The sequence below is a fragment of the Chrysemys picta genome, chromosome 3 (genome assembly GCF_011386835.1).
Source record: "Chrysemys picta bellii isolate R12L10 chromosome 3, ASM1138683v2, whole genome shotgun sequence".
Taxonomy (NCBI): Eukaryota; Metazoa; Chordata; order Testudines; family Emydidae; genus Chrysemys; species Chrysemys picta.
This window is the reverse complement of record NC_088793.1, coordinates 87143575-87156885: the sequence shown is the minus strand read 5'-3', so window position 1 is coordinate 87156885 and position 13311 is coordinate 87143575. Positions and strand designations below refer to the sequence as shown.

At 40.9% G+C, this 13311-nt stretch overlaps 1 protein-coding gene across 1 annotated transcript in view; it reads left to right on the top strand.

The window, feature by feature from the left end:
* The window catches only part of LAMA4 (laminin subunit alpha 4), a 130570-nt gene that overhangs the window by 74998 nt on the left and 42261 nt on the right, over window positions 1-13311 (top strand). The window contains exons 10-14 of the mRNA XM_008164946.4: window positions 949-1116; window positions 2452-2645; window positions 6738-6854; window positions 9059-9207; window positions 11502-11643. Of these exons, the coding sequence (XP_008163168.2) occupies window positions 949-1116; window positions 2452-2645; window positions 6738-6854; window positions 9059-9207; window positions 11502-11643 (770 nt within the window). The remainder of the gene's footprint in view (window positions 1-948; window positions 1117-2451; window positions 2646-6737; window positions 6855-9058; window positions 9208-11501; window positions 11644-13311) is intronic.

The following is a 13311-nucleotide window of genomic DNA, read 5'->3' as shown; positions in this document are numbered from 1 at the left end:
GGCACCTTTTGAAAAGAAGTGGTGTTAAGTACAACTTAATTGTCCTATCCAAACACCAACTACTTGGGTTCGCCAACTACTATTTCAATTACTTGGGTAGTTACTTTGGGTAGTGAGCTTTAATCTTTTTCATTTATTGCCCTATTATGTAGTGCTGGTGTGCACTGTTGAACAGCTACTGCGCTTCACTCTAGAGGACTCAAGGCTTAATGTAGGCCCAAAGAAGTGTCATGCCCATAATCCCTGCATTCCTCCCTACCCTGCCTATCTTGTCATGTCCCTCCATATGTCTTGGAAACCTAATACTTGTCAGCTTTCATCCTTTTCTTTCTGTCTCTTTTTCCATTTCTCCTTTTGCTGTCTCTCCCATCTGTCCTTTTCTTTCTCTCCTTTCTCTCTTGTATTTTTATCTGCTTCTCTTGTATGCCTCCCTTTTTTCTCTGCCTCCATGGACCATTTGTTATTCCCCCTCTCTGACAGAGATAGGATGCCCTGGTGCTGTGCTTGGTATGTACTTATGTCAGAGACTTGGCAAGGGCTGAACTGACATGTGTAAACATTCTGGTCGATTGCCCAGAATCATTTGTGCTATGTACACCCAAATGGTTCTGACATATTAAGGGGAGTTGTGGTAGAAGTTTGGATTGCTAACAATAGTTTAGCAGGAAAGAAAAACCAAATGTGTATTAATATGTAGGCACTGGGAAATATTTGTGACAATCTGATAAACATACTCTGAAACATGTTGTAAATAGACTAACTCATAAGACATTGTTTCTGAAGTTAGTGGATAGAACTATCCGTGTCAGTTTTACTCTGTGTCATCCCCATTTCACCTACCATCAACCTGAACTGGATTCAAACCAGGGCCCTAGAGACGAAAGTGTTCCAAAAAAATTCACTTCACTGTAACTATGTTGGAGTGACATTCTGTTTCTTTGTCCTCAGAAATCAGCAGCAAGATGAAATACTATGGAATCCAGCATGAGCTGAGCACTGAAGATATCATTCAGAAGCTGAACTTGGCAGAGGAGATGCTGAGGGAAATGCAGTATCGCAAGCCTTTCACCAATCAGCGGCTGCTTGCTGATGATGAGGCTGATGCTGCACAAGAGCGTGAGTTTTAGGTCTCCATCTATTTGTGTGTTTATTCTGGTGGAAAGGCACAGTATAGCAGCGATGTTCCAGTAGTAATCAGACCATGGTAACCCGATGTTGAACCTATGTGAAGAATCTGCTCATAGATGCTGACTGTAGTGGCTGGCCAGTTGGACTACTCATGGCTTAAGAAAACACATGCTATTATGGCAAGCATATGAAATCTGTGAAACCATTAAAAGTCTTCATCTAGAGTTTGCAGTAGATTAAGTAATCACTGCTTGAACAAGGAGTTAAAGGTGATTGTGCCATACCACCATGCCACTTTCCCAAGATTGCTGATTGCAAAAGGAAAAACATGAAAAAATGGGAAAGGTTAGAGTAAGCCATTATCTGTCAGAATGAGGACTATGTAGACTTACAGGACCTAATTCACCACTATGAATAAATCTAGACTACAGCTGGAGGTATAATTTCCAGCACAGGTAAATGTACACACACTAGCTTTGGTCAAGCAAGCATGCTAAAAATAGCCACCATGATGTGGGTAGGGGCATGGGCCAGCCAACTGAGTACAATCCCATCCGAGAATATAGGTGTGTACTAAGGTGGCTAACCCGTGCCACCATCCATGTCGCCACAGCTACACTGCTATTTTTAGTACACTAGTTTGATCAGATCCAGTGTAAATATATCTGGAAATCATACCTCCAGCGGCAGTATAAATATATCTGGAAATTATACCTCCAGCGGTAGACACATCCTGTGTGCCTCCAAACTTAGGCCGGGATAACTCCACTGATTTCCGTGGGGTTCACCAGCATAAAACTGGAGTCACACTGTAGTGAATCAGTTAGCTCACTATTATTTCTAACCTGGCCTAGGTAATTTTGGGAATATTGCACCTTGAAAGGTAAGACAATAAGTACTCTTTCATCCAGAGAATAAAAGTATGGACTAGTTAGCTGAGACTGTAAACAAACAAAAAACAATCCTGCCCATTTCTATAGTAAATAATTGTAATTTGAAATTTTTATAAGGAAGTTAAAATGAGACAAGTTTTTTTTCCCCATTCAGAAGAATAGTTAGAAATAAAGTCTAGCTAAGTGTCATAGGCCAGTACCCAAGTTCCCTGCGAGCAAATGTGTTTTTACTGACTCCCTGATTAAGGACAGCCACTCAGGTCATAAAGTTGGTCTGATGCTGGTATATGTAAACTCCATCAGAAAGAGCATACCCTGATCTTGATCTTTTTGGAAAGTCACATGTAGCTAGACTGGTAACTCATGCTGTGAAGGGAGAGAACAAAAGAATTCAGAAAGATTAATCAATAACCTCTGACTCTTCTCTCAGTACTAAGGCAGGTTGAAGAGTGGCAGCTGAGGTATAATGACACCAGATCTCTGTTTCCCATCGTATTGGACCAGCTCAATGACTATAACATGAAGCTGTCAGACTTACAGGAGGCTCTGGACCAGGCTCGTGACTATGTCAGGCAAACAGAGGATACAAATCAGGAAAATACTGCCAAACTCCAAGAGAATGAGGTACTGTGCAGCAGCATGTATATTGTAAGTGTGTCTGTGAGCAACACATTTTCACTGACAAGGACATTTTAAATGTTGGATTCTAAAAATGTGTAGCTACAGAAATGACAGTGTAGAAACTTGACTGTGTGAGTTTCTGTATTGTGGTTTGATGTTATCATCACCAGAGGGATTGCTGTCTAATGGCTAACACACAGAAATGGGAGTCAGGACTCCTGGATTCTATTCCCAGCTCTGCAGTTGATAAAGTGTATCACCTTAGGTAAGTTCTCTACCTTTCTGTGCTTCTGTTTTCTCATATGACCCTAACTTCGTACCCCTGGCCCATGGACCACAGTGAAAAATGTAATGGTCCGTTCTGCGGCATGAATTTGGCACTCTTAGTCTAGATGTAAGCTACATAAGTGCTAAGAAAAGTTAGCTGCTGTCCAGAGCTACAGAAGATGAAGACGTGGTCTCTGCCCCAGGGAGCTAACCAAGACACAGGCTTGACAGCTCAAACATATCTGAGATACATTGCAAAAAACCCATGGCAAGGATTTCAAGGCTCACCCTTCGCTGCACAACATGGCTACTCTTAATTTAAGGGGGATAATCAGGATACAACTCAGATCTTCCTGTTTCAGAAGCAAAAGGCCCCCTCACTATAACTAAAGGAGAATTTCCTTTAAGTATTATAAGCATAGGTCCTATACGAAAATGAAGCAGTTTTTGTTCCATTCAGCAGAAGGCAGTGGTGTGTACACATACACACACACGCACACATACACATTCAGATGAAGATCCACATTTCAAGCAGTCAGGGTTTAATTATTTTAAATACATTCTATACATAGTAAATTATTTAAAGAGGGATTTGAATAAAGAGAGTGAGGCTGTTTGGCGCATGCATTGAAGAGGTGCAAAGAACAGTGTTGAAATAAAGTATTCAGGAATGGTGCCTTGAGAGTCAGGATGAGAGTCTGTGTCGCCAGCATTCATGATTTTATCACGAGCGTGATGGCTTTGGCCCATTTTTGGGTAACTCTCACAATCTCACGATAAAACACAGGCAGCTCAGGAATTTGTGAGAGCTGTCTGTAGTTTCAGAGTTTGCCCACTAGAGGCAAATGTGCTGCAGGCCATCGTAGCTGCTGTCTGCAGTAGCGGGGTGGCCCTGTGCCCAACAGCACCGCAGAGCAGGCCCAGGGCTGCTGCCCCCCTCCAGTCTTGGGGGCAGCAGCAGCCTCAAACACCCATTTTTCACACACACTCACTCACACTCACTCCCTCACTCACTCACAGTCCAGGAAGGGGGAAATTGGAAGTAAAAGACCCCTCTCCTGCAGGCTAGAGACAGGAGATAGCTGTCAGTGAAGAGCCAGGGAATAGCAAGGCCTCTGGCAGGGCCGGTGCTACCATTTAGGCCAACTAGGCGGTTGCCTAGGGCGCCAAGATTTGGGGGCACCAAAAAGTGGCGCCCCCAATTTTTTTTTCTTTTTTAAACAGCAGCCGCTGCGCTGGGAGGGAGAGGGAGTCTGAGCCGCCGCAGGCAGCCCAGGTGTTCCCCTGGGTCAGCGTGCCGCCGGCAGCCCAGGGGTTCCCCTGGGTCAGAGCTGCCGCATGGATCCCTGGGCCGGGGGGTGGGGAGCTGCCGCGGGGGAGTGCCTCAGGGTGGCGGGGGAGCTGCTGCACGGCTCCCCGAGCCAGGGGAGGAGCTGCCGCGAGGGGGAGAGTGCCTCAGGGTGGAGGGAGGGCGGGGAGCTGCCGCAGGCCTGGGGGGGCGCAAGGTGGAAGTTTTGCCTAGGGCGCGAAACTTCCTTGCACCGGCCATGGCCTCTGGGCAGTGGGAGGCAGGGAAGGAACTTGGCAGGGAGCAGCCACACCAGGGAACTGTTGCCTACAGATTTGTGTGTCCAGTTTGTATGTGTTTAAGGTTGAATTTTCACCCTTTAATTGTCACACATGTATTGGGGGTGGACAGAGGAGTTCAAAAACCAGACAGCAACTAAAAAACATGATTTGTTGGGGGGGGGGGTTAAACTTCATGATTTTTAGGCCAGTCGTGTGTGCTTTTTTTTTTTTTTAATATTTTTATTCCAACTCATGGCTTTTGAACTCTTGGGGTTGGCAAGAGTAACTTGAACTTGATGCCGAAGGTAAGAAAAAAACCCATAGATGATCAAAGAGAGGAACAACATGGTCACAGGAACCAGATTTTAAATCACAGCATTTGGTATTAAATAAAATGGGCAAGATAAGATGCAGGAATTCCCAGAAAGAGAAGGTTTCTTGGTAAAAAAGAGATTTCTAAGGCCAGTCCAAGGGTGTTAGCTGTAGGGATGCATTAGAACTGGTGGACCTGAGATGTTGTAAGAAAAGAAGCACCAAATGTCCAGGAGAACAGTGCAGGGAATCAGATCATTATTTTATTCTTCCTTTCTGACTTTCATTATCGCTAAATAGTATGTAGCTAAGGACTCAGTGTTTTCTTTTAATAATTAAATATAAAATCAGGCATTCGGTTTTTGTGAATTGCTCTATAAGAAGCTTAGGATTCTCATGTACAGAGTCTTCTTTGTTCCTCTCTTCCTTTGTTTTATAATTACTGTGCAGAAGCAGATCTGCAGCTTATCTCATATTCATGAAGTGAAGGCTGAAGTATGTTGGATGTGGTCATAATTGTTCTTTGCTGTTAACTATTGTTTGAGTTTCATTACTTTCCACAAGTAACGCAGATTCTGTACCAAAGAGAACATTCACATTAGTTTTATTATTGTTATGGAAAACAGATCTCTAATTTGTACATAGTAAAACACCTTCCAGTCCAAACTAGTCTACATGCCACTGTGAAAAGTCCATATTTAATTTGTCTTTGTACTGCAAGAGCACTGTTCTGATGGTATAGTAAGGGTGGTTCATTCCAATAATTGCTCAAACTGCAATAAACAATGAAATTTATTTTTGTAAATACAGTAACTCCTTACTCAATGTTGTAGTTATGTTCCTGAAAAATGTGACTTTAAGCAAAACAATGTTAAGCAAATCCAATTTCCCCATAAGAATTAATGTAAATGATGGGGTTAGGTTCCAGGGAAATTTTTTTCACCAGACAAAAGACACACTCATATATATATACACACACACAGAGAGTTATTTTAAACAAACAATTTAATACTGGTACACAGTGATGATGATTGTGAAGCTTGGTTGAGGTGGAGGAGTCAGAGGGTGGGATATTTCCCTTACTGCTAAATGATGAACTAGCAATTGGCTGAGCCCTCAAGAGTTAACTCTCTCACTCTATAAGGCAGCAGGAATGGAGGGAGAAATGCGCATTTCCTCTATAAGTACACTGCCTTGTTAATTAGATCAGCTTGCTGAGACCGCGGCTGCTGCAAGCTCCCTCCGTCCTGAGCCCTGGTGTGTCCCCCCTGCTCTATGGATGATGGGGTAAGCGGGGTGCAGGAGCAGGGGGGAGGGGGACACCCTGACATTAGCCCCCCTCTTCCTTCCCTCCGTCCCCTCCCCCCCCCGCACAGCAAGCAGGAGTCTCAGGGAGCAGCTCCAAGGCAGAGAGCAGGAACAGCACATGGCAGTGGGGGGAGGGACAGCTGCAATTGCTAGCCTGCTGGGCAGCTGCTGCACAGGGAACTTAGGGGAGCAGGGAGCTGATAGGGGGGCCCTGGTTCCAAGCCCCCACCAGCTAGCTGCAATGGGCTGCTCTTCCTGCAAGCAGTAGACAAAGCAGGTGGCTGCCAAATGACGTTAGAAGGGAGCATTGCACAACTTTAAACGAGTATATTCCCTAATTGATCAGCAACGTAACAATAAAACAACATTAACCAGGACGACTTTAAGTGAGGAGTTACTGTAAAGGCCCTAGTCCTCCACGAGGACAAGGCAAACTGAAATGTCATATTATAATATGCAACTTGAGAAGTGTGAGCAAAACTTGATCTTAGCTTTTTTCCCATTTAATTAATGTTATCTGTTCATTTATTTTACCAATACAACTGTAGTGTTCATATTAACAACATACCAGAGAACATTAACACTGCATTTTACCAATGCACAAAACATTTCTGAATATGGATTTATTTTTTTCTGCAGAAGCAACAAGAGAAGGTGAAGGAGCAAACTGATGATCTGAACAGTATTCTGCTAAGTGCCATAGATACTTTAGCTGAGCCACAACAATTCAGCGTAGAATTAAGTGATGTGATAAAGGTAGGTGTCTGATTGTATGACCGGTTTAAATGCCATGCTTTTTTTTTTTAACAAGTCATGTATTCAAAATATCAAACTTGGAGAACACTTTCTATGTAGCATTGCTGAAGTACTGACAAATATTCCAATAAAACCTAATCATTTCTGCCACAATCGAAATATTTGTAATGAAATTTTACTGCCATAGAAAAATGTTGTTATTTTAACAGCACCTTATTAGGGATAGATTTTAGTTAAGCCTTTTGTTATGCATTTCTCAGTTACTTCACAAGGGATGCCCTGTCAAGAGGCCAGAAGATGCACTGAGCAGAGAACTATTCTGTCTGTTAAAGAAAAAGCCCCACACAAACACCTTTGTCCATTTCAGGCAGAAGGCAGGAACAGGTTAAAGACCCTGAATCTCAACTTAGAGATAAGCAGTTGTTGGAATTTGATGTTTATACATCCAATCTACAAATCCTCTTAAAAGTCAATTACTCTGTGGAGCAGTGGTGTGAGGAAGTGAGGATTAATGTTTCATGGTGTAAAAAAGGTTGAGCCTTTTTGTTTCAATGCTGAAAATAGACGAGGGTGGTTGGAAAATGCCAATTATTTTTGTGAGAAGAGGTTTTTTTAATATTTTCTGTAATTTGTTTGTCTTTTTTATGAATACCTGAAGCAAACTGAGAAGAGGTTTCTGATAACCAAACACTGAAGAACTTTACCCCAAAAAATTCAGTTTCCATTCTTTATAGAAATGGAAACTTTTGACCAAAATTTTGGTGGAAATTTTTCATTCTGGTTATTTATTTTATTTTATTTTTAACAAAAAAAATTGAAACTGAAATTTTTCATTTTGGTTGAAAAGTCACTTTTCATTGATAAACTGGTTTAACGAAAAGAACCCCACACAACACTACCACCACAGCAAAACAAGAAAACCCCCCAAAACATGTGACCTGCCGTAAGCATAATCTTTTTCGTGTTGTGATACAATATGTACATGTGGCTCTATAAAGAACCATTCATGAACTGTTGGTAGTCACAGTCTTCTGAATCCATGCTGCCATACCTATTAGTAGTTCAATCAGCCGGTCACTATAAGATGTTTCTTTGCAAATAGAATTCTTTAACCATGATTTTTTTCTTTCTAATTTAAGAAGAGGCACAGATTCTGGCTTTTTGCAAAGAAACCTCCATGAGAATTCCCCCACATAATCCCATCAGTGGGCCCAGGTTTGTCCCTCCGCAGAAAAGGGTTCAGAATATGTCTGCAACCCTAGCAGGACCCAGGGAATTCAATCTGTAGGAACTACACTAGCAGGGAGACTTCCCTATGGCTAAAGCTGCAATTAGGAACCCCAAAGGGGCTATGCAGAAGACATAATAAGCCCGAGGCTGTATTACTTTTATGGTTACAATCTGCTGGGAGTGCAAAGGTTCCACATGTATGGGGAGGTGGACAGTGCCACAGAGGTGGATGAGCCTACCCCATCCCTCATTCTGTGCTGTGGATCCAGATGGGATGAGCCCTTCAAGTGCAGATCAGTAGAGTAGGATCTGTCACTTTTATCCCACCTATTAAGCCTCAATTTCAGATGATTTCAGCTAATCACTGTGGCACTAATATCAGCAAAGGTAATGGAAGATATGACCATCTCTCAAATGTGTTCATTCCCATGTATCTATCCACTGTCCCTCTGTTTATGATATTTTGGCTTATTTTTCTCAGGCCTTGGCTACACTTACCCGCTAGTTCGGCGGCTGGCAATCGAACTTCTGGGTTCGACTTATCGCGTCTAGTCTGGACGCGATAAGTCGAACCCGGAAGTGCTCGCCGTCGACTGCGGTACTCCAGCTCGGCGAGAGGAGTACCGCGGAGTCGACGGGGGAGCCTGCCTGCCGAGTGTGGACCAAGGTAAGTTCGAACTAAGGTACTTCGAACTTCAGCTACGTTATTCACGTAGCTGAAGTTCCGTACCTTAGTTCGAATTGGGGGGTAGTGTAGACCTGGCCTCACTCTTCACACTCCTCCCTTTCAGTCACCTTGACCCCCATCTGTATTTTGCCTCCTTTTCAACTTCCCTCTTTTTTATCTGTTAAAATATATCATAGTTAAAATATATGTTACCTAATATACCCAAAAAACCCTGTACTGTTAAGAGTAAAGAGGATATTTTTGTTACTGTTTTCAGATTCTTTCTATCCTTCCATATTTTGTTTAGAATGTGTCGGGGTTCTATGCAGAAATAGATGGCGCTAAAAAGGAATTACAAGAAAAGCTAGCCAATTTGTCTCGATTTGGTGATGATTTGGTGCAGCAGGCTATGGAACACGCACAGGAGCTTCAAAGACTTGCTGACGAGTTGGACCGGTAAATTTTAACTACAGCAGATTGTACTGTGCTAATTTTAAGAGCTGCTAGTCACACAGATAGATGGGTAAACAGACAAGCAAAAAGATAGTGACATTATATATACTGACTATAGATACACATCATTGTAAGGTCATATGTGCCAGGGATTATATCACAATCTGTGAGAAAGTCTTTTAACTAGAGCTGGTCAATATTTTGTTTAATATTTTAGATTTTTTTTTTTTTTTTTGAAAAAAATATTTTTTTAATTCCCTCTGTTTTTTATTCATACATTTTTTCAATCATTTCTTTATAATCCCAAAGTAACAGAGGCATAGATAAAGTAGATGACTGAGAAATAATATGATACTGGCAAATGTAAATGGGGATTGCAAATGTAGCTCATAAGAATAAAATGGTTCATGTGAATAAGATGGTTCACATAAAAAATTGCCTTACAGCTACACTGAGAGGTAGGGCATGCTGTAGTTTTGACTCAAACTGAATGTACTATACCTATAGTAATTTAAATACCAATGGATGGTGTCAAGGTGAATTGGTCCAGTTGCATACATTAAAGGTGTCCCAAGCCTTTTTGTTCTGTTGACAGATGATAAATACTTAGATTTTAACCAATATATACAAAAGTGACTTCTAGACAGATGGGAATTATGGATTTATTTACAATTGTGATTATGTGTGAAAAAATTACTGTTGTAAGTGATTACTTGCAGAAAACATGTTCACCAAATTCTGCTTTCAGTATCATTGAGTAAAGGTATTCATGTGCATAAATGTTTGCAGTATCAATCCTTCACTGCTCATCAAGTATCTAATTTAAATACATTTTAACAGTTGTTTCTTAATATACTTAAGCCCTAGATAGGAGATGAAAATAGAGAAAAAAATTACACAGAAAACCGGTGGTTTCTTATTATAAAACCATACAATGCAAAAACTTAAAATTACATAGTCTATAACAGGAGTCAGCAACCTTTCAGAAGTGGTGTGCTGAGTCTTCATTTATTCACTCTAATTTAAGGTTTCACATGCCAGTCATACATTTTAACTTTTTAGAAGGTCTCTCTCTATAAGTCTATAATATATAACTAAACTACTGTTGTATGTAAAGTAAATAAGGTTTTTTAAATGTTTAAGAAGCTTAATTGAAAATTAAATTAAAATGCAGAGCCCCCCAGACCGGTGGCCAGGACCTGGGCAGTGTGAGTGCCACTGAAAATCAGCTTGCATGCCGCCTTTGGTACACATGCCATTCGTTGCTTACCCTTGGTCTATAATTTTACATAAACTGGAACAGACCCCCACAAAAAACTGGTATGTTAGGTATGAGAGCTACTAATTAATGGTATTGAAGTCATTTGAAAGAGAGTGCCCCCACGACAGGATGAAATGGATAGGTAGCACTTTATCTAGTACATGACATCAGGAATTTAATACAAAGCAAATGGAAACCTTTATGGATTGTACTGATGGAAATGTGACACTATGATATTTGTTGGAAAGATTATCCAATAGTGAAAGTTTAATCCCTTAAAACAGTCTGTCTTCAAATCATGCCTTCTGGTTTTGTTGTTTTTCTTTGCTTGTCTTTATTTTGTTTAGTATAGTTTCATTTTGGTCTTTGGACACATTTAGCAAGACATTTCAGAAATCTTATGAGAGAGTCCAGTCTGGAGATGCAATAAGGCCCTGATCTGTCAATCATTTACATATATGATTAATTTGATTACTGAGAGTAGTCCCATTGAAAGTATGTGTTTGCAAGATTAGGCCCTAAATCTGGAAAGTTAGGATAAAGTGTTTTTGAATTCCTCTCTGAACCAAACATAAGCTCTGAATTTTCATGGGTTTGTTCATCATTAAATGTAAAAACCTATTGAAAGTTGTTAATAGCTGAAGGATTGAGGTCATACATTGATGTGTTAGATATACCTAGTAGCTAGCTTAATTATTATATGAAACTGAAATATGTAAACTACACCTAAATGGTAGTCTTCATAAAAGCACTCAGTGCTGGCCTCTCTCTGCTCTCATTGGAGTCAATGGTAAAAGTTCCATTGACCTCAGTCGGAACAGAGTTAGGCTATTGCTGCGCATTTTTGAAAGTTCCAGTCAAATGGCCTAATTCCATCCTCACACATGTGCAAATCCACGGAAATCAGATGGGAGTCAATGGGCATGTACAGAAATGAGAGTAGTATTTAGACCAAAGTTCCTGTGTCTCATAATTTTACAAGTAAGAGATGTAAACAAATTATTTTTTCTTTTTTTCCCTTCTGTCCTTCTAACAGGAATTTACACAGTATTGATACAAATGGGTTGGTACAAAAGGCATTAAATGCCTCAAATGTCTATGAAAATATCGCTACTTATATTGAAGAAGCTAATGAAACTGCATTACTGGCGTTAAACACAACACACAGACTCAGTGATGTAAGTAGTTTTCATAATGTTCATGTCTGCTTTGCACTGAATCAGGATCCCAGCATGACTTTGGGCTCTTGGGTATAAAGTAAAACCAAGCTCTTCGTCATTTGTCAATTAACATTTTTGCAAGAGGGGGGCTTCATCCCTCTTGTCTGATCAAATTCCAAACTGGTTAATTACTTCTGCTACCCCAAATTTCCCCTGTAGTTTCAAAAGTATACAGTGTTCTTCACTTCCTGTCCTAAACTGTTGTGTAGTATTGCTGTGTGCTGTTAAATGGCTGCCATGTTTTGCCCCCAGAGAGGCTGCATCTCAGGAGTGGTTGAAGTGATAGATCAGAAGTGATGCAGAAGGTGGTGGTGATTAGACTCTGACCCAAATTTGGCAAAGCTGGCTAAGCATATACTTGATGTGAGCATATACATAGTGCCATCCCTTACAAGCAAAGCTCTTAAGCATAATCATATGTCCCATTGACTTCAAGGATAAAGTGCTTTGCTGAATCTGCCCCTATTTCCCTAGCATTGATTCCCATACAGTCACTTAAACACTCTTAAACTATCATTTACTTGCTCTACTGATGTGAAAAGGAATCTAAGTTGGTGTAACTTGCGTGCCAAAGAGCCAGAAGAAAGCATATGTTTAAGTAGTGTTCACCCTACTTTATAACTTACATCCACTTACATATCACTACTGAATTTGGCCTGAATAGTTTGTAAGCTCTTTGGGATTCTGTGTGCTGTAAAGCAGTACTTAAGTTTAAGACATTATTAAATATAGGTTATAGTGTACTGCAAGTAGAATAACTTTTAATGTGCAAGTTTTACACTGGATTGGCCCCTTGAGCCATCCAGTACATGATTTTATTGGGAAGCCCATGGGCCTCACTTGGCTCACCTAGAAAAACTGCACAAAAGAACAACTTAGCTGAAAATTAGATTTGACATCTGAGCTGCCATTCATGTTTGTGCCATATTTGAATTCAGACTTTCTAACACTTATTATTTGTTATTTTACAGCATTGTAAGTATGCACAGTGCTTTACAAAACATATAGGAGGACTTTGTTCCTGCCCTGCAGAGTTTACAAATTCATCCTTCAATACACTAGGCTGACCACCTATGTCTCATCCAAGGAACTCCATCCTCTGGTCAGTGAGTCACCGAGGAGAGATTGCCACAGGTGTCATGGCCCAGGGAGCCTAACTTTGGAGAAGGAGTAAGCAGTTCATGAAGCAGATCCCCAACCCCTGCATATAAGAGCAAGCAACCATTCTCTTATCTTGGAAGATTCACCCTCTCAGTCTCGCTCCTTTTTGGCCCAATTTTGTACCCATTGAAGCCAATGAGACTTTTGCCATTGACTTCAATGAAAGCAAGTTCCAGAATTAAAAAGCATCTTATGCATCTTCTATTTATCCCACAGCTTGCTCCATTCTTCCTCCCTGCCAGGGGATGATCTCCCTACTGGGGAACTGATAATGGCTACTTCTTCCTTCTCAGAGATAGTGTCTTGCAATCTGAATAGCATGACGATTGGTTAGGCCACATCTTAGTTGCCTAATATAGATTATATTTGTGCTATACTGCGGATTTATTATTCAGTTTGCCTGTCTGGAGGAAATACATTCCTTTAAACTTCAGTTGCAACCTATAGAAAATTTGCATTTGAGCC